The following is a 20,119-nucleotide window of genomic DNA, read 5'->3' on the forward strand; positions in this document are numbered from 1 at the left end:
GGAAACTCGAGGTTTGCGACTAAAGTTGATGTTTTTGGTCAAAGTTGGTGGAAACTCCAGGTTTGCGACTAAAGTTGATGTTTTTGGTCAAAGTTGGTGGAAACTCGAGGTTTGCGACTAAAGTTGATGTTTTTGGTCAAAGTTGGTGGAAACTGGAAGTTTGCTACCAAAGATGATGATTTCGGTCAAAGTTGATGTTTTTGGTCAAAGTTTTTGGAAACTGGAAGTTTGCAACCAAAGATGATGATTTCGGTCAAAGTTGATGTTTTTGGTCAAAGTTGGTGGAAACTGGAAGTTTGCAACCAAAGATGATGATATCGGTCAAAGTAGATGTTTTTGGTCAAAGTTGGTGGAAACTGGAAGTTTGCAACCAAAGATGATGATTTCGGTCAAAGTAGATGTTTTTGGTCAAAGTTGGAGGAGACTGGAAGTTTGCAACCAAAGATGATGATTTCGGTCAAAGTTGATTTTTTTGGTCAAAGTTGGTGGAAACTGGAAGTTTGCTACCAAAGATGATGATTTCGGTCAAAGTAGATGTTTTTGGTCAAAGTTGGTGGAAACTGGAAGTTTGCAACCAAAGATGATGATTTCGGTCAAAGTAGATGTTTTTGGTCAAAGTTGGTGGAAACTGGAAGTTTGCAACCAAAGATGATGATTTCGGTCAAAGTTGATGTTTTTGGTCAAAGTTGGTGGAAACTGGAAGTTTGCAACCAAAGATGATGATTTCGGTCAAAGTAGATGTTTTTGGTCAAAGTTGGTGGAAACTGGAAGTTTGCAACCAAAGATGATGATTTCGGTCAAAGTAGATGTTTTTGGTCAAAGTTGGTGGAAACTGGAAGTTTGCAACCAAAGATGATGATTTCGGTCAAAGTAGATGTTTTTGGTCAAAGTTGGTGGAAACTGGAAGTTTGCAACCAAAGATGATGATTTCGGTCAAAGTAGATGTTTTTGGTCAAAGTTGATGGAAACTCGAGGTTTGCGACTAAAGTTGATGATTTCGGTCAAAGTAGATTTTTTTGGTCAAAGTTTGTGGAAACTGGAAGTTTGCAACCAAAGATGATGGTTTCGGTCAAAGTTGATGTTTTTGGTCAAAGTTGGTGGAAACTGGAAGTTTGCAACCAAAGATAATGATTTCGGTCAAAGTTGATGTTTTTGGTCAAAGTTGGTGGAAACTCGAGGTTTGCGACTAAAGTTGATGTTTTTGGTCAAAGTTGGTGGAAACTCGAGGTTTGCGACTAAAGTTGATGTTTTTGGTCAAAGTTGGTGGAAACTCGAGGTTTGCAACCAAAGTTGATGATTTCGGTCAAAGTAGATGATTTCGGTCAAAGTAGATGTTTTTGGTCAAAGTTGGTGGAAACTGGAAGTTTGCAACCAAAGATGATGATTTCGGTAAAAGTAGATGTTTTTGGTCAAAGTTGGTGGAAACTGGAAGTTTGCAACCAAAGATGATGATTTCGGTCAAAGTAGATGTTTTTGGTCTAAGTTGGTGGAAACTGGAAGTTTGCAACCAAAGATGATGATTTCGGTCAAAGTAAATGTTTTTGGTCAAAGTTGGTGGAAACTGGAAGTTTGCAACCAAAGATGATCGGCCGTATCGGGGAAATCGATCGTTCCGCAAAGGTCGTCGCGCGGTGTAACTCATGTTGTAGCACAGCTATCTGAGAGTATTTGAACAAACAGTTATGCACTGAGTTGAAATGCAGTTTCGTTGTGAATTGATATACCTTTTTATGTCATTTGCGTACTGAAAAGCGTACTGAAAAACCTGTTTATTGTTCTCAAGCTACATAAAATATGAAATTTAGTTTCGTGGGTTTAAGTAAAACATGTAAAAATTCGCAATTAAAACATATTTTTGCTTAATTTTGAATATCCATAAAGCTTGCAACAACATTCATGTTCTATAACATCAGTAGAAATATTTAAACACAACCATAAGCAAAATGCACCCCGAATCCGCTGCTCAAAAAGTCGCGGATTTCTTTCCATGCAAATGGGAACGGTCGTCGCCCTGTATAACACTTGTTTTCAAACATATTGCGTTTGCTTCAATCTAGTAGGCGCTTTAGTTTGAATGAGTGTAATTGAGTGGTTCCGTGAGTTGAAATGAGTGTAAATGAGTGCACCGCGGCGACCTTTGCGGAACGATCGATTTCCCCGATACGGCCGGATGATTTCGGTCAAAGTAGATGTTTTTGGTCAAAGTTTTTGGAAACTGGAAGTTTGCAACGAAAGATGATGATTTCGGTCAAAGTAGATGTTTTTGGTCAAAGTTGGTGGAAACTGGAAGTTTGCAACCAAAGATGATGATTTCGGTCAAAGTTGATGTTTTTGGTCAAAGTTGGTGGAAACTGGAAGTTTGCGACCAAAGTTGATGTTTTCGGTCAAAGTAGATGATTTTGGTCAAAGTTGGTGGAAACTCGAGGTTTGCAACCAAAGATAATGATTTCGGTCAAAGTTGATGTTTTTGGTCAAAGTTGGTGGAAACTGGAAGTTTGCAACCAAAGATGATGATTTCGGTCAAAGTTGATGTTTTTGGTCAAAGTTGGTGGAAACTGGAAGTTTGCTACCAGAGATGATGATTTCGGTCAAAGTTGATGTTTTTGGTCAAAGTTGGTGGAAACTGGAAGTTTGCAACCAAAGATGATGATTTCGGTCAAAGTTGATGTTTTTGGTCAAAGTTGGTGGAAACTGGAAGTTTGCAACCAAAGATGATGATTTCGGTCAAAGTAGATGTTTATGGTCAAAGTTGGTGGAAACTGGAAGTTTGCAACCAAAGATGATGATTTCGGTCAAAGTAGATGTTTTTGGTCAAAGTTTTTGGAAACTGGAAGTTTGCAACCAACGATGATGATTTCGGTCAAAGTAGATGTTTGTGGTCAAAGTTGGTGGAAACTGGAAGTTTGCTACCAAAGATGATGATTTCGGTCAAAGTAGATGTTTTTGGTCAAAGTTGGTGGAAACTGGAAGTTTGCGACCAAAGTTGATGATTTCGGTCAAAGTAGATGTTTTTTGGTCAAAGTTGGTGGAAACTGGAAGTTTGCAACCAAAGATGATGATTTCGGTCAAAGTTGATGTTTTTGGTCAAAGTTGGTGGAAACTGGAAGTTTGCAACCAAAGATGATGATTTCGGTCAAAGTAGATGTTTTTGGTCATAGTTGGTGAAAACTGGAAGTTTGCAACCAAAGATGATGATTTCGGTCAAAGTAGATGTTTTTGATCAAAGTTGGTGGTAACTGGAAGTTTGTAACCAAAGATGATGATTTCGGTCAAAGTTGATGTTTTTGGTCAAAGTTGGTGGAAACTGGAAGTTTGCAACCAAAGATGATGATTTCGGTCAAAGTAGATGTGTTTGGTCAAAGTTGGTGGAAACTGGAAGTTTGCAACCAAAGATGATGATTTCGGTCAAAGTTGATGTTTTTGGTCAAAGTTGGTGGAAACTCGAGGTTTGCGACTAAAGTTGATGTTTTTGGTCAAAGTTGGTGGAAACTCCAGGTTTGCGACTAAAGTTGATGTTTTTGGTCAAAGTTGGTGGAAACTCGAGGTTTGCGACTAAAGTTGATGTTTTTTTTCAAAGTTGGTGGAAACTGGAAGCTTGCCACCAAAGATGATGATTTCGGTCAAAGTTGATGTTTTTGGTCAAAGTTTTTGGAAACTGGAAGTTTGCGACCAAAGTTGATGATTTCGGTCAAAGTTGATGTTTTTGGTCAAAGTTGGTGGAAACTGGAAGTTTGCAACCAAAGTTGATGTTTTCGGTCAAAGTTGATGTTTTTGGTCAAAGTTGGTGGAAACTGGAAGTTTGCAACCAAAGATGATGATTTCGGTCAAAGTAGATGTTTTTGGTCAAAGTTGGTGGAAACTGGAAGTTTGCAACCAAAGATGATGATTTCGGTCACAGTTGATGTTTTTGGTCAAAGTTGGTGGAAACTCGAGGTTTGCGACTAAAGTTGATGTTTTTGGTCAAAGTTGGTGGAAACTCCAGGTTTGCGACTAAAGTTGATGTTTTTGGTCAAAGTTGGTGGAAACTCGAGGTTTGCGACTAAAGTTGATGTTTTTGGTCAAAGTTGGTGGAAACTGGAAGTTTGCTACCAAAGATGATGATTTCGTTAAAAGTTGATGTTTTTGGTCAAAGTTTTTGGAAACTGGAAGTTTGCAACCAAAGATGATGATTTCGGTCAAAGTTGATGTTTTTGGTCAAAGTTGGTGGAAACTGGAAGTTTGCAACCAAAGATGATGATATCGGTCAAAGTAGATGTTTTTGGTCAAAGTTGGTGGAAACTGGAAGTTTGCAACCAAAGATGATGATTTCGGTCAAAGTAGATGTTTTTGGTCAAAGTTGGAGGAGACTGGAAGTTTGCAACCAAAGATGATGATTTCGGTCAAAGTAGATTTTTTTGGTCAAAGTTGGTGGAAACTGGAAGTTTGCTACCAAAGATGATGATTTCGGTCAAAGTAGATGTGTTTGGTCAAAGTTGGTGGAAACTGGAAGTTTGCAACCAAAGATGATGATTTCGGTCAAAGTAGATGTTTTGGTCAAAGTTGGTGGAAACTGGAAGTTTGCAACCAAAATGATGATTTCGGTCAAAGTTGATGTTTTTGGTCAAAGTTGGTGGAAACTGGAAGTTTGCAACCAAAGATGATGATTTCGGTCAAAGTAGATGTTTTTGGTCAAAGTTGGTGGAAACTGGAAGTTTGCAACCAAAGATGATGATTTCGGTCAAAGTTGATGTTTTTGGTCAAAGTTGGTGGAAACTGGAAGTTTGCAACCAAAGATGATGATTTCGGTCAAAGTAGATGTTTTTTGGTCAAAGTTGGTGGAAACTGGAAGTTTGCAACCAAAGATGATGATTTCGGTCAAAGTTGATGTTTTTGGTCAAAGTTGATGGAAACTCGAGGTTTGCGACTAAAGTTGATGATTTCGGTAAAAGTAGATTTTTTTGGTCAAAGTTTGTGGAAACTGGAAGTTTGCAACCAAAGATGATGGTTTCGGTCAAAGTTGATGTTTTTGGTCAAAGTTGGTGGAAACTGGAAGTTTGCAACCAAAGATGATGATTTCGGTCAAAGTTGATGTTTTTGGTCAAAGTTGGTGGAAACTCGAGGTTTGCGACTAAAGTTGATGTTTTTGGTCAAAGTTGGTGGAAACTTGAGGTTTGCGACTAAAGTTGATGTTTTTGGTCAAAGTTGGTGGAAACTCGAGGTTTGCAACCAAAGTTGATGATTTCGGTCAAAGTAGATGATTTCGGTCAAAGTAGATGTTTTTGGTCAAAGTTGGTGGAAACTGGAAGTTTGCAACCAAAGATGATGATTTCGGTAAAAGTAGATGTTTTTGGTCAAAGTTGGTGGAAACTGGAAGTTTGCAACCTAAGATGATGATTTCGGCCAAAGTAGATGTTTTTGGTCAAAGTTGGTGGAAACTGGAAGTTTGCAACCAAAGATGTTGATTTCGGTCAAAGTAGATGTTTTTGGTCAAAGTTGGTGGAAACTGGAAGTTTGCAACCAAAGATGATGATTTCGGTCAAAGTAGATGTTTTTGGTCAAAGTTGGTGGAAACTGGAAGTTTGCAACCAAAGATGATGATTTCGGTCAAAGTAGATGTTTTTGGTCAAAGTTTTTTAAACTGGAAGTTTGCAACCAAAGATGATGATTTCGGTCAAAGTTGATGTTTTTGGTCAAAGTTGGTGGAAACTGGAAGTTTGCAACCAAAGATGATGATTTCGGTCAAAGTTGATGATTTTGGTCAAAGTTGGTGGAAACTAGAAGTTTGCGACCAAAGTTGATGTTTTCGGTCAAAGTAGATGATTTTGGTCAAAGTTGGTGGAAACTGGAAGTTTGCAACCAAAGATGATGATTTCGGTCAAAGTAGATGTTTTTGGTCAAATTTGGTGGAAACTGGAAGTTTGCAACCAAAGATGATGATTTCGGTCAAAGTAGATGTTTTTGGTCAAAGTTGGTGGAAACTGGAAGTTTGCAACCAAAGATGATGATTTCGGTCAAAGTTGATGTTTTTGGTCAAAGTTGGTGGAAACTGGAAGTTTGCAACCAAAGATGATGATTTCGGTCAAAGTAGATGTTTTTGGTCAAAGTTGGTGGAAACTGGAAGTTTGCAACCAAAGATGATGATTTCGGTCAAAGTAGATGTTTTTGGTCAAAGTTGGTGGAAACTGGAAGTTTGCAACCAAAGATGATGATTTCGGTCAAAGTAGATGTTTTTGGTCAAAGTTGGTGGAAACTGGAAGTTTGCAACCAAAGATGATGATTTCGGTCAAAGTAGATGTTTTTGGTCAAAGTTGGTGGAAACTGGAAGTTTGCAACCAAAGATGATGATTTCGGTCAAAGTTGATGTTTCTGGTCAAAGTTGGTGTAAATTCGAGGTTTGCGACTAAAGGTCCATTTAGTGATCGAGTGAAAGTGAACGTGAAATTTTGTTTTTTGAACATATTTCACAAAATAATTGTCCAAATATTATGAGTTATACACCAAAAGATAGGAAATTAAATTCCCCAACTGTTGGCATTATTAAAGTGACTCAAATATTGAATTTAATATATTTCCTTGTTATTCCCCGCTGACCATTAAATTTCACCATGAAATCACCGTGGAAATCTCCATGGAGCGATTAGCTGTCAAATGATTGATGCGGTTTACAATTACCGGTTTGCTGCGGCGAATTATTTGAATAGAACCGTTTCACTTTCAGAATATTCAGGGAATTCTGAAATTGATTTCACCGTGAAAAATATTATTAAAAATTCTCACAGGCGAGTGTTTAAATAAATTGATGGGGATTGTTATTTTTAAAATGAATAATTAATTAAGAAATTAATTGATAATACTTTTTTGTTTCTATTTTACTGTCCCCTATATTTATATTATAAAAATATATTCTAAATTTGTTGATTAAATTTATTTTACGTTATTCACTCTATTGCAAATGCGGAATAATTTAAATTCAATAATATTAATTTATTTAATTCATCAATACGGCCAGGTCGTTCTATCTGAATAAAAAAAAATAATTCAACTTACAACTCTGATGGTATGATATCAAATATAAAACAAGATATTTTAAGAATATCTCATGCAAAGTACATAGCTGCTATTTAACTCGGTGGAGCCTTAAATAATTTTGTAGAATGTTGCATCCGTATAGTTTACTGAAAACGGATTTGTGAACTAGCAAAACTAGCACAACATAATTTACCACGTGCAAGCCAGGAAGAAGAATAAAGACGCACATTCTTCAACCATTTTCTACAGCAACTGTTGAAGGTGGTGAGAATGTAACCTTATTGTCGTAAAAAACAATTTAGTTAATTATGTTAAGTACGTCTTTTTTGTTCTGCACTTCGTTGAGTGTCTCTTCGCAGACACGCCGTCGATGTACACTCTTTGACTTGTCAACACTTTCTGCTTTCGGCCTGCTGGTTTGCCCTTTATATAAGATTTTTTGCTACAGCTGCGAGCCGAAGTTAAATGCACGAGCGTGATCCAAAATCTTCCGACCGAACACTATAAAAAGATGGACATTCGACCGAGAGGAATAAGAAGTTTGCAATATATTTTACTCTGTGAAAATGAGCAATTCAGAAGATTTAAAACTTCTAGTAGCCTCAGAGGTCGAGAAATATCCATGTTTGTGGAAAAAACAAGACCGCTCACATAAAAATCTACAGCGACGCAACAATGCGTGGGAGAACGTTGCCAAAACTCTGAATATCCAAGGTAAGTTAATATAATACCGTTTATAATAACAAATTGGCTAATTGTTTTTTTTTTGTGTATTTTTCAGTTACCGAGGCCAACAAAATATGGAAGAGCGTCAAAGATGCTCGACGGTACCACAAGCAACGGAAAATTTCTGCCAAGAGTGGTGATGCTGCTTCAGAATCGGAGGACAGCGTCGATGGTACAGAATTAAGCAGCGCCACACAGTTTTTGGACGAATTAACTGCTGAAAACCTGCGTTCAACTGTTTCGTTGGGAGGCGAGGAAGTCGTTTCACCCGACGAAGATGGAACCGTGGAAACAAGCAGTGCGTATTCATACGCAAATGCTTCAACATCTTCTGCCCGAAAGCGTAGACAGGAAGCTACGAATGATCCCGCTGTTGATGCTGCGCACATGATCAACCAGACGCTGAAGGAGTATATGAATCGCAGCACTTCCACAGAATTGCAGCATGCGGGGTTGTGGATGGAAGTAGAATCTTATTTTAAAGAAATGGATTCAAAAACGGTCCGAAATCTAAAAATGAAAATATTGAATTTAGTGCATGAAGCATGGACAGAAGAAGAAAATAAAAAAGTTTAAAAATAATCTGTTAGTTGCACTTACTTATGCTTAATTTTGTCCAGAATTCAAACAACAGCTTTGCCAAGCAACTTTGCCATACGCAGAATTTACAAATTGTTTGATAGTATCCCGTATAAATTTTGCTCTATTTGTTTGACGACCACGGGTTTCTGCAGCTTCTAGTGGGGTCAAATTGTTATCATGTCGCCGCCATTCTCCTTCAATAAGTTGTTTTTCTTCATTGTAATGGTCGGCAAATCCTGGAGGGCAATATATTTAGCTGCGGGGCCACGACAGTTGAGGATTCCCTCAGAACTCAAAACCTCAGGAACTCATGAGTGATTTTGAGGGATTTGCGTTTTGAGGAAAACCTGGCCTATCAACAAAAACCTCAAAAACTTTTTGAGACTTTTTTTGAGGAATCGTTTTGACAGTTCCGATGCCTCAGCCGTTCAGAATGTAAACAAAACATATTTTTGTTTGCAGTTTTTTTCAATGAAAGTACACTTTTCTTGTGCCATTGTTAATGCAAATACCTACTGAAGAACTAAAATTAGCATTAATTATAATTTAACACCGTATTTGTGTGTTTATTTTTTTTGTTTTTTGCGACTGTAAATTGTTCATTTGTTGCACAGTGTGTAACACAATTTATGTATACGTTTTAATTTAAAATCTAAACTTTTTATGCGAAAGACTATCCTTGAATCTCGTTCTTTTGATTGATTAAATGTTTAAATACTTTCTTTTCCTTAAAACAACTTTTTATTGGCCATATTTTCCATTGAATTGATCAAAAAACACCTTTGAACAAAGATTACAATTACATGAAATACGTAGCATTTGTCAAACACTGTTTGTTGTCGCTGACGAAAAGAGAGGCAGCATGAGTGATTGTTTGTGTGACAGAATTTGAGGAAAACCTCAAACGGCCACGGCAACACTGTTTTTGAGACGCTTTTTGAGGGATTTGAGTGACTGAGGAAGTTTGAGGGAAAGTCTCAACTGTCGTGGCCCCGCAGCTTTTGGTTAGTAATCAACATGTTGTGAAGGATGCAACATGCTAACACGATTTTTGAAGCTGTGTTAGGATTGTGCCGAAGTGGTTGACTCAAACATAGCCATTTTCGTGTAAGTATGCCAAATGCATTTTCAATACATCGACGGGCTCTGCTCAGACGGTAATTGAAAATTTTTTCTTCGTCACTTAGTGGAGTTGATTTCGAAGGAACGTATGGCTTCATTATCCGCGGTCGCAGCGGAAACGCATCATCACCAACAAAATAATACGGTATTTTGTAACCAGCAACTGTGCTGTCTTCTGGGAGCTGTAACTCATCATTGTAAATTTTCTTTCCAATTCGGTCTTTTGCAAAAATTCCACTGTCACCTTCGCTCCCATATGCTCCAACGTTCACATAGAGAAACTTATATTTCGAATCACATATTGCCATCATGACTATCGAATAGAACTTTTTGTAGTTATAAAATAAACTACCGGAATTAGATGGGCACACTATTGGTACATGTTTGCCATCCATTGCACCAACACAATTCGGAAGATTCCATCGATAGTTATAATCGTTTGCAACATTCAACCAATTTTCTTTTGAAAATTTCATGAACTCTCCTTTGAATTCTTGTATTATGGCATCACATACTTGATTTGAAACTACCGAAAACGATGATTTGCTGATACGGTAGATAGATGCCATATGCCGACCAACTGCGCCTGAGGCTAAAAACTCGAGAACTATTGCCAGTCTCATTTTGGGAGGTATTGCATCTTTTGGATGAGTATTTACGCAGCTTTTCAAGTGTTTTTCCAATCTCGCGTAAATGTTTTCAAACTCATCCTTTGTCATTCGAAAATTTTCTTTGAAAAATTCGCTGTTCTTTGCCATGTCTTCGAATGCGGTAGCAAAACGACCGGATTGATTACGGACCTGAAGATATGGCTGTACATTTACGCTTCTTTTTCTTTTGTTCACCTTCTTCCTAGAGGCGCTTAAAGCAGCGATGGCTGCAAGTGCTCCAACACACAATATCATGAAATCAGTATTTTCCATCTTCCACGATTGAACGATTGAAACAAACTGCGCTATGTTTACGTTTTGTCTGTCAGCTGAACGATTTCGCTCGATTTGAAATGTCAATTTCAAGGTGTCAAAATTTCACAGAGCGATTTCACGTTCACTTTCACTCGATCACTAAATGGACCTTAAAGTTGATGATTTCGGTCAAAGTAGATTTTTTTGGTCAAAGTTTGTGGAAACTGGAAGTTTGCAACCAAAGATGATGATATCGGTCAAAGTTGATGGAAACTCCAGGTTTGCGACTAAAGTTGATGTTTTTGGTCAAAGTTGGTGGAAACTCGAGGTTTGCGACTAAAGTTGATGTTTTTGGTCAAAGTTGGAGGAAACTGGAAGTTTGCTACCAAAGATGATGATTTCGGTCAAAGTTGATGTTTTTGGTCAAAGTTTTTGGAAACTGGAAGTTTGCAACCAAAGATGATGATTTCGGTCAAAGTTGATGTTTTTGGTCAAAGTTGGTGGAAACTGGAAGTTTGCAACCAACGATGATGATTTCGGTCAAAGTAGATGTTTTTGGTCAAAGTTGGTGGAAACTGGAAGTTTGCAACCAAAGATGATGATTTCGGTCAAAGTAGATGTTTTTGGTCAAAGTTGGTGGAAACTGGAAGTTTGCAACCAAAGATGATGATTTCGGTAAAAGTTGATGTTTTTGGTCAAAGTTGGTGGAAACTGGAAGTTTGCAACCAAAGATGATGATTTCGGTCAAAGTAGATGTTTTTGGTCAAAGTTGGTGGAAACTGGAAGTTTGCGACCAAAGATGATGTTTTCGGTCAAAGTTGATGTTTTTGGTCAAAGTTGGTGGAAACTGGAAGTTTGCAACCAAAGATGATGATTTCGGTCAAAGTAGATGTTTTTGGTCAAAGTTGGTGGAAACTGGAAGTTTGCGACCAAAGTTGATGATTTCGGTCAAAGTAGATGTTTTTGGTCAAAGTTGGTGGAAACTGGAAGTTTGCGACCAAAGATGATGATTTCGGTCAAAATAGATGTTTTTGGTCAAAGTTGGTGGAAACTGGAAGTTTGCATCCAAAGATGATGATTTCGGTCAAAGTAGATGTTTTTGGTCAAAGTTGGTGGAAACTGGAAGTTTGCAACCAAAGATGATGATTTCGGTCAAAGTAGATGTTTTTGGTCAAAGTTGGTGGAAACTGGAAGTTTGCAACCAAAGATGATGATTTCGGTCAAAGTTGATGTTTTTGGTCAAAGTTGGTGGAAACTGGAAGTTTGCAACCAAAGATGATGATTTCGGTCAAAGTAGATGTTTTTGGTCAAAGTTGGTGGAAACTGGAAGTTTGCAACCAAAGATGATGATTTCGGTCAAAGTAGATGTTTTTGGTCAAAGTTGGTGGAAACTGGAAGTTTGCGACCAAAGTTGATGATTTCGGTCGAAGTAGATGTTTTTGGTCAAAGTTGGTAGAAACTGGAAATTTGCAACCAAAGATGATGATTTCGGTCAAAGTTGATGTTTTTGGTCAAAGTTGGTGGAAACTCGAGGTTTGCGACCAAAGTTGATGTTTTCGGTCAAAGTTGATGTTTTTGGTCAAAGTTGGTGGAAACTGGAAGTTTGCGACCAAAGTTGATGATTTCGGTCAAAGTAGATGTTTTTGGTCAAAGTTGGTGGAAACTGGAAGTTTGCAACCAAAGATGATGATTTCGGTCAAAGTAGATGTTTTTGGTCAAAGTTGGTGGAAACTGGAAGTTTGCAACCAAAGATGATGTTTTCGGTCAAAGTTGATGTTTTTGGTCAAAGTTGGTGGAAACTGGAAGTTTGCAACCAAAGATGATGATTTCGGTCAAAGTTGATGTTTTTGGTCAAAGTTGGTGGAAACTGGAAGTTTGCAACCAAAGATGATGATTTCGGTCAAAGTAGATGTTTTTTGTCAAAGTTGGTGAAAACTGGAAGTTTGCAACCAAAAATGATGATTTCGGTCAAAGTAGATGTTTTTGGTCAAAGTTGGTGGAAACTGGAAGTTTGCAATCAAAGATGATGATTTCGGTCAAAGTAGATGTTTTTGGTCAAAGTTGGTGGAAACTGGAAGTTTGCAACCAAAGATGATGATTTCGGTCAAAGTTGATGTTTTTGGTCAAAGTTTTTGGAAACTGGAAGTTTGCAACCAAAGTTTATGTTTTCGGTCAAAGTTGATGTTTTTGGTCAAAGTTGGTGGAAACTGGAAGTTTGCAACCAAAGATGATGATTTCGGTCAAAGTTGATGTTTTTGGTCAAAGTTGGTGGAAACTCGAGTTTAGCGACCAAAGATGATGATTTCGGTCAAAGTTGATGTTTTTGGTCAAAGTTAGTGGAAACTGGAAATTTGCAACCAAAGATGATGATTTCGGTCAAAGTTGATGTTTTTGGTCAAAGTTGGTGGAAACTGGAAGTTTGCAACCAAAGATGATGATTTCGGTCAAAGTAGATGTTTTTGGTCAAAGTTGGTGGAAACTCGAGGTTTGCGACCTAAGTTGATGTTTTCGGTCAAAACTGATGTTTTTGGTCAAAGTTTGTGGAAACTCGAGGTTAGCGACCAAAGATGATGATTTCGGTCAAAGTTGATGTTTTTAGTCAAAGTTGGTGGAAACTGGAAGTTTGCAACCAAAGATGATGATTTCGGTCAAAGTAGATGTTTTTGGTCAAAGTTGGTGGAAACTGGAAGTTTGCAACCAAAGATGATGATTTCGGTCAAAGTAGATGTTTTTGGTCAAAGTTGGTGGAAACTGGAAGTTTGCAACCAAAGATGATGATTTCGGTCAAAGTAGATGTTTTTGGTCAAAGTTGGAGGAAACTCGGGGTTTGCGACCAAAGTTGATGTTTTTGGTCAAAGTTGGTGGAAACTGGAAGTTTGCAACCAAAGATGATGATTTCGGTCAAAGTAGATGTTTATGGTCAAAGTTGGTGGAAACTGGAAGTTTGCAACCAAAGATGATGATTTCGGTCAAAGTAGATGTTTTTGGTCAAAGTTTTTGGAAACTGGAAGTTTGCAACCAAAGATGATGATTTCGGTCAAAGTAGATGTTTTTGGTCAAAATTGGTGGAAACTGGAAGTTTGCTACCAAAGATGATGATTTCGGTCAAAGTAGATGTTTTTGGTCAAAGTTGGTGGAAACTGGAAGTTTGCGACCAAAGTTGATGATTTCGGTCAAAGTAGATGTTTTTGGTCAAAGTTGGTGGAAACTGGAAGTTTGCCACCAAAGATGATGATTTCGGTCAAAGTAGATGTTTTTGGTCAAAGTTGGTGGAAACTGGAAGTTTGCAACCAAAGATGATGATTTCGGTCAAAGTAGAGGTTTTTGGTCAAAGTTGGTGGAAACTGGAAGTTTGTAACCAAAGATGATGATTTCGGTCAAAGTTGATGTTTTTGGTCAAAGTTGGTGGAAACTGGAAGTTTGCAACCAAAAATGATGATTTCGGTCAAAGTAGATGTTTTTGGTCAAAGTTGGTGGAAACTGGAAGTTTGCAACCAAAGATGATGATTTCGGTCAAAGTAGATGTTTTTGGTCAAAGTTGGTGGAAACTGGAAGTTTGCAACCAAAGATGATGATTTCGGTCAAAGTTGATGTTTCTGGTCAAAGTTGGTGTAAATTCGAGGTTTGCGACTAAAGGTCCATTTAGTGATCGAGTGAAAGTGAACGTGAAATTTTGTTTTTTGAACATATTTCACAAAATAATTGTCCAAATATTATGAGTTATACACCAAAAGATAGGAAATTAAATTCCCCAACTGTTGGCATTATTAAAGTGACTCAAATATTGAATTTAATATATTTCTTTGTTATTCCCCGCTGACCATTAAATTTCACCATGAAATCACCGTGGAAATCTCCATGGAGCGATTAGCTGTCAAATGATTGATGCGGTTTACAATTACCGGTTTGCTGCGGCGAATTATTTGAATAGAACCGTTTCACTTTCAGAATAGTCAGGGAATTCTGAAATTGATTTCACCGTGAAAAATATTATTAAAAATTCTCACAGGCGAGTGTTTAAATAAATTGATGGGGATTGTTATTTTTAAAATGAATAATTAATTAAGAAATTAATTGATAATACTTTTTTGTTTCTATTTTACTGTCCCCTATATTTATATTATAAAAATATATTCTAAATTTGTTGATTAAATTTATTTTACGTTATTCACTCTATTGCAAATGCGGAATAATTTAAATTCAATAATATTAATTTATTTAATTCATCAATACGGCCAGGCCGTTCTATCTGAATAAAAAAAAATAATTCAACTTACAACTCTGATGGTATGATATCAAATATAAAACAAGATATTTTAAGAATATCTTATGCAAAGTGCATAGCTGCTATTTAACTCGGTGGAGCCTTAAATAATTTTGTAGAATGTTGCATCCGTATAGTTTACTGAAAACGGATTTGTGAACTAGCAAAACTAGCACAACATAATTTACCATGTGCAAGCCAGGAAGAAGAATAAAGACGCGCATTCTTCAACCATTTTCTACAGCAACTGTTGAAGGTGGTGAGAATGTAACCTTATTGTCGTAAAAAACAATTTAGTTAATTATGTTAAGTACGTCTTTTTTGTTCTGCACTTCGTTGAGTGTCTCTTCGCAGACACGCCGTCGATGTACACTCTTTGACTTGTCAACACTTTCTGCTTTCGGCCTGCTGGTTTGCCCTTTATATAAGATTTTTTGCTACAGCTGCGAGCCGAAGTTGAATGCACGAGCGTGATCCAAAATCTTCCGACCGAACACTATAAAAAGATGGACATTCGACCGAGAGGAATAAGAAGTTTGCAATATATTTTACTCTGTGAAAATGAGCAATTCAGAAGATTTAAAACTTCTAGTAGCCTCAGAGGTCGAGAAATATCCATGTTTGTGGAAAAAACAAGACCGCTCACATAAAAATCTACAGCGACGCAACAATGCGTGGGAGAACGTTGCCAAAACTCTGAATATCCAAGGTAAGTTAATATAATACCGTTTATAATAACAAATTGGCTAATTGTTTTTTTTTGTGTATTTTTCAGTTACCGAGGCCAAAAAAATATGGAAGAGCATCAAAGATGCTCGACGGTACCACAAGCAACGGAAAATTTCTGCCAAGAGTGGTGATGCTGCTTCAGAATCGGAGGACAGCGTCGATGGTACATAATTAAGCAGCGCCACACAGTTTTTGGACGAAGGAACTGCTGAAAACCTGCGTTCAACTGTTTCGTTGGGAGGCGAGGAAGTCGTTTCACCCGACGAAGATGGAACCGTGGAAACAAGCAGTGCGTATTCATACGCAAATGCTTCAACATCTTCTGCCCGAAAGCGTAGACAGGAAGCTACGAATGATCCCGCTGTTGATGCTGCGCACATGATCAACCAGACGCTGAAGGAGTATATGAATCGCAGCACTTCCACAGAATTGCAGCATGCGGGGTTGTGGATGGAAGTAGAATCTTATTTTAAAGAAATGGATTCAAAAACGGTCCGAAATCTAAAAATGAAAATATTGAATTTAGTGCATGAAGCATGGACAGAAGAAGAAAATAAAAAAGTTTAAAAATAATCTGTTAGTTGCACTTACTTATGCTTAATTTTGTCCAGAATTCAAACAACAGCTTTGCCAAGCAACTTTGCCATATGCAGAATTTACAAATTGTTTGATAGTATCCCGTATAAATTTTGCTCTATTTGTTTGACGACCACGGGTTTCTGCAGCTTCTAGTGGGGTCAAATTGTTATCATGTCGCCGCCATTCTCCTTCAATAAGTTGTTTTTCTTCATTGTAATGGTCGGCAAATCCTGGAGGGCATTATATTTGGTTAGTAATCAACATGTTGTGAAGGATGCAACATGCTAACACGATTTTTGAAGCTGTGTTAGGATTGTGCCGAAGTGGTTGACTCAAACATAGCCATTTTCGTGTAAGTATGCCAAATGCATTTTCAATACATCGACGGGCTCTGCTCAGACGGTAATTGAAAATTTTTTCTTCGTCACTTAGTGGAGTTGATTTCGAAGGAACGTATGGCTTCATTATCCGCGGTCGCAGCGGAAACGCATCATCACCAACAAAATAATACGGTATTTTGTAACCAGCAACTGTGCTGTCTTCTGGGAGCTGTAACTCATCATTGTAAATTTTCTTTCCAATTCGGTCTTTTGCAAAAATTCCACTGTCACCTTCGCTCCCATATGCTCCAACGTTCACATAGAGAAACTTATATTTCGAATCACATATTGCCATCATGACTATCGAATAGAACTTTTTGTAGTTATAAAATAAACTACCGGAATTAGATGGGCACACTATTGGTACATGTTTGCCATCCATTGCACCAACACAATTCGGAAGATTCCATCGATAGTTATAATCGTTTGCAACATTCAACCAATTTTCTTTTGAAAATTTCATGAACTCTCCTTTGAATTCTTGTATTATGGCATCACATACTTGATTTGAAACTACCGAAAACGATGATTTGCTGATACGGTAGATAGATGCCATATGCCGACCAACTGCGCCTGAGGCTAAAAACTCGAGAACTATTGCCAGTCTCATTTTGGGAGGTATTGCATCTTTTGGATGAGTATTTACGCAGCTTTTCAAGTGTTTTTCCAATCTCGCGTAAATGTTTTCAAACTCATCCTTTGTCATTCGAAAATTTTCTTTGAAAAATTCGCTGTTCTTTGCCATGTCTTCGAATGCGGTAGCAAAACGACCGGATTGATTACGGACCTGAAGATATGGCTGTACATTTACGCTTCTTTTTCTTTTGTTCACCTTCTTCCTAGAGGCGCTTAAAGCAGCTATGGCTGCAAGTGCTCCAACACACAATATCATGAAATCAGTATTTTCCATCTTCCACGATTGAACGATTGAAACAAACTGCGCTATGTTTACGTTTTGTCTGTCAGCTGAACGATTTCGCTCGATTTGAAATGTCAATTTCAAGGTGTCAAAATTTCACAGAGCGATTTCACGTTCACTTTCACTCGATCACTAAATGGACCTTAAAGTTGATGATTTCGGTCAAAGTAGATTTTTTTGGTCAAAGTTTGTGGAAACTGGAAGTTTGCAACCAAAGATGATGATTTCGGTCAAAGTTGATGGAAACTCCAGGTTTGCGACTAAAGTTGATGTTTTTGGTCAAAGTTGGTGGAAACTCGAGGTTTGCAACTAAAGTTGATGTTTTTGGTCAAAGTTGGAGGAGAACTGGAAGTTTGCAACCAAAGATGATGATTTCGGTCAAAGTTGATGTTTTTGGTCAAAGTTTTGGAAACTGGAAGTTTGCAACCAAAGATGATGATTTCGGTCAAAGTTGATGTTTTTGGTCAAAGTTGGTGGAAACTGGAAGTTTGCAACCAACGATGATGATTTCGGTCAAAGTAGATGTTTTTGGTCAAAGTTGGTGGAAACTGGAAGTTTGCAACCAAAGATGATGATTTCGGTCAAAGTAGATGTTTTTGGTCAAAGTTGGTGGAAACTGGAAGTTTGCAACCAAAGATGATGATTTCGGTAAAAGTTGATGTTTTTGGTCAAAGTTGGTGGAAACTGGAAGTTTGCAACCAAGATGATGATTTCGGTCAAAGTAGATGTTTTTGGTCAAAGTTGGTGGAAACTGGAAGTTTGCGACCAAAGATGATGTTTTCGGTCAAAGTTGATGTTTTTGGTCAAAGTTGGTGGAAACTGGAAGTTTGCAACCAAAGATGATGATTTCGGTCAAAGTAGATGTTTTTGGTCAAAGTTGGTGGAAACTGGAAGTTTGCGACCAAAGTTGATGATTTCGGTCAAAGTAGATGTTTTTGGTCAAAGTTGGTGGAAACTGGAAGTTTGCGACCAAAGATGATGATTTCGGTCAAAATAGATGTTTTTGGTCAAAGTTGGTGGAAACTGGAAGTTTGCAACCAAAGATGATGATTTCGGTCAAAGTAGATGTTTTTGGTCAAAGTTGGTGGAAACTGGAAGTTTGCAACCAAATATGATGATTTCGGTCAAAGTAGATGTTTTTGGTCAAAGTTGGTGGAAACTGGAAGTTTGCAACCAAAGATGATGATTTCGGTCAAAGTTGATGTTTTTGGTCAAAGTTGGTGGAAACTGGAAGTTTGCAACCAAAGATGATGATTTCGGTCAAAGTTGATGTTTTTGGTCAAAGTTGGTGGAAACTGGAAGTTTGCAACAAAGATGATGATTTCGGTCAAAGTAGATGTTTTTGGTCAAAGTTGGTGGAAACTGGAAGTTTGCAACCAAAGATGATGATTTCGGTCAAAGTTGATGTTTTTGGTCAAAGTTGGTGGAAACTGGAAGTTTGCAACCAAAGATGATGATTTCGGTCAAAGTTGATGTTTTTGGTCAAAGTTGGTGGAAACTGGAAGTTTGCAACCAAAGATGATGATTTCGGTCAAAGTTGATGTTTTTGGTCAAAGTTGGTGGAAACTGGAAGTTTGCAACCAAAGATGATGATTTCGGACAAAGTTGATGTTTTTGGTCAAAGTTGGTGGAAACTGGAAGTTTGCAACCAAAGATGATGATTTCGGTCAAAGTAGATGTTTTTGGTCAAAGTTGGTGGAAACTGGAAGTTTGCGACCAAAGTTGATGATTTCGGTCAAAGTTGATGTTTTTTTGTCAAAGTTGGTGGAAACTGGAAGTTTGCAACCAAAGATGATGATTTCGGTCAAAGTTGATGTTTTTGGTCAAAGTTGGTGGAAACTCGAGGTTTGCGACCAAAGTTGATGTTTTCGGTCAAAGTTGATGTTTTTGGTCAAAGTTGGTGGAAACTGGAAGTTTGCGACCAAAGTTGATGATTTCGGTCAAAGTAGATGTTTTTGGTCAAAGTTGGTGGAAACTGGAAGTTTGCAACCAAAGATGATGATTTCGGTCAAAGTAGATGTTTTTGGTCAAAGTTGGTGGAAACTGGAAGTTTGCAACCAAAGATGATGTTTTCGGTCAAAGTTGATGTTTTTTGGTCAAAGTTGGTGGAAACTGGAAGTTTGCAACCAAAGATGATGATTTCGGTCAAAGTTGATGTTTTTGGTCAAAGTTGGCGAAAACTGGAAGTTTGCAACCAAAGATGATGATTTCGGTCAAAGTAGATGTTTTTTGTCAAAGTTGGTGAAAACCGGAAGTTTGCAACCAAAGATGATGATTTCGGTCAAAGTAGATGTTTTTGGTCAAAGTTGGTGGAAACTGGAAGTTTGCAACCAAAGATGATGATTTCGGTCAAAGTTGATGTTTTTGGTCAAAGTTTTTGGAAACTGGAAGTTTGCAACCAAAGTTTATGTTTTCGGTCAAAGTTGATGTTTTTGGTCAAAGTTGGTGGAAACTGGAAGTTTGCAACCAAAGATGATGATTTCGGTCAAAGTTGATGTTTTTGGTCAAAGTTGGTGGAAACTCGAGTTTAGCGACCAAAGATGATGATTTCGGTCAAAGTTGATGTTTTTGTGATGTTTTTGGTCAAAGTTAGTGGAAACTGGAAATTTGCAACCAAAGATGATGATTTCGGTCAAAGTTGATGTTTTTGGTCAAAGTTGGTGGAAACTGGAAGTTTGCAACCAAAGATGATGATTTCGGTCAAAGTAGATGTTTTTGGTCAAAGTTGGTGGAAACTCGAGGTTTGCGACCAAAGTTGATGGTTTTTTGTCAAAACTGATGTTTTTGGTCAAAGTTTGTGGAAACTCGAGGTTAGCGACCAAAGATGATGATTTCGGTCAAAGTTGATGTTTTTAGTCAAAGTTGTGGAAACTGGAAGTTTGCAACCAAAGATGATGATTTCGGT

General features: G+C 37.7%; 1 protein-coding gene and 2 long non-coding RNA genes across 5 annotated transcripts; 2 read left to right on the plus strand and 1 right to left on the minus strand.

Moving 5' to 3' along the window:
• Positions 1–13: 13 nt before the first annotated feature.
• LOC125772906 (uncharacterized) lies at positions 14–4,373 on the plus strand. Its single transcript, XR_007419741.1, has 3 exons — positions 14–1,276; positions 3,496–3,933; positions 3,983–4,373. It is a non-coding gene; the product is annotated as an uncharacterized LOC125772906 (long non-coding RNA).
• Positions 4,374–4,952: 579 nt separating this feature from the next.
• On the minus strand, positions 4,953–13,255 carry LOC125772907 (uncharacterized). The gene is made up of 3 exons (XR_007419742.1): positions 13,178–13,255; positions 11,818–12,837; positions 4,953–5,361 (listed from the first exon to the last, which is right to left on the minus strand). It is a non-coding gene; the product is annotated as an uncharacterized LOC125772907 (long non-coding RNA).
• Positions 6,684–15,757, plus strand: LOC125772905 (uncharacterized). 3 transcript variants are annotated; one of them, XM_049444211.1, is made up of 2 exons: positions 6,684–7,722; positions 15,383–15,757. In XM_049444211.1, the coding sequence occupies exons 1-2, from the start codon at positions 7,575–7,577 to the stop codon at positions 15,505–15,507; spliced, it is 273 nt and encodes a 90-aa protein (XP_049300168.1). In that variant the 5' UTR covers positions 6,684–7,574; the 3' UTR covers positions 15,508–15,757. The 3 variants fall into 3 exon arrangements, with proteins under 3 accessions (XP_049300168.1, XP_049300165.1, XP_049300167.1); XM_049444208.1 differs by lacking the exon at positions 15,383–15,757 and adding an exon at positions 7,790–8,388 and having other exon boundaries at positions 6,698–7,722; XM_049444210.1 differs by lacking the exon at positions 6,684–7,722 and adding an exon at positions 14,251–15,316.
• Positions 15,758–20,119: the final 4,362 nt, after the last annotated feature.

Source organism: Anopheles funestus (assembly GCF_943734845.2).
Source record: "Anopheles funestus chromosome X unlocalized genomic scaffold, idAnoFuneDA-416_04 X_unloc_14, whole genome shotgun sequence".
NCBI classification, from domain to species: Eukaryota; Metazoa; Arthropoda; class Insecta; order Diptera; family Culicidae; genus Anopheles; species Anopheles funestus.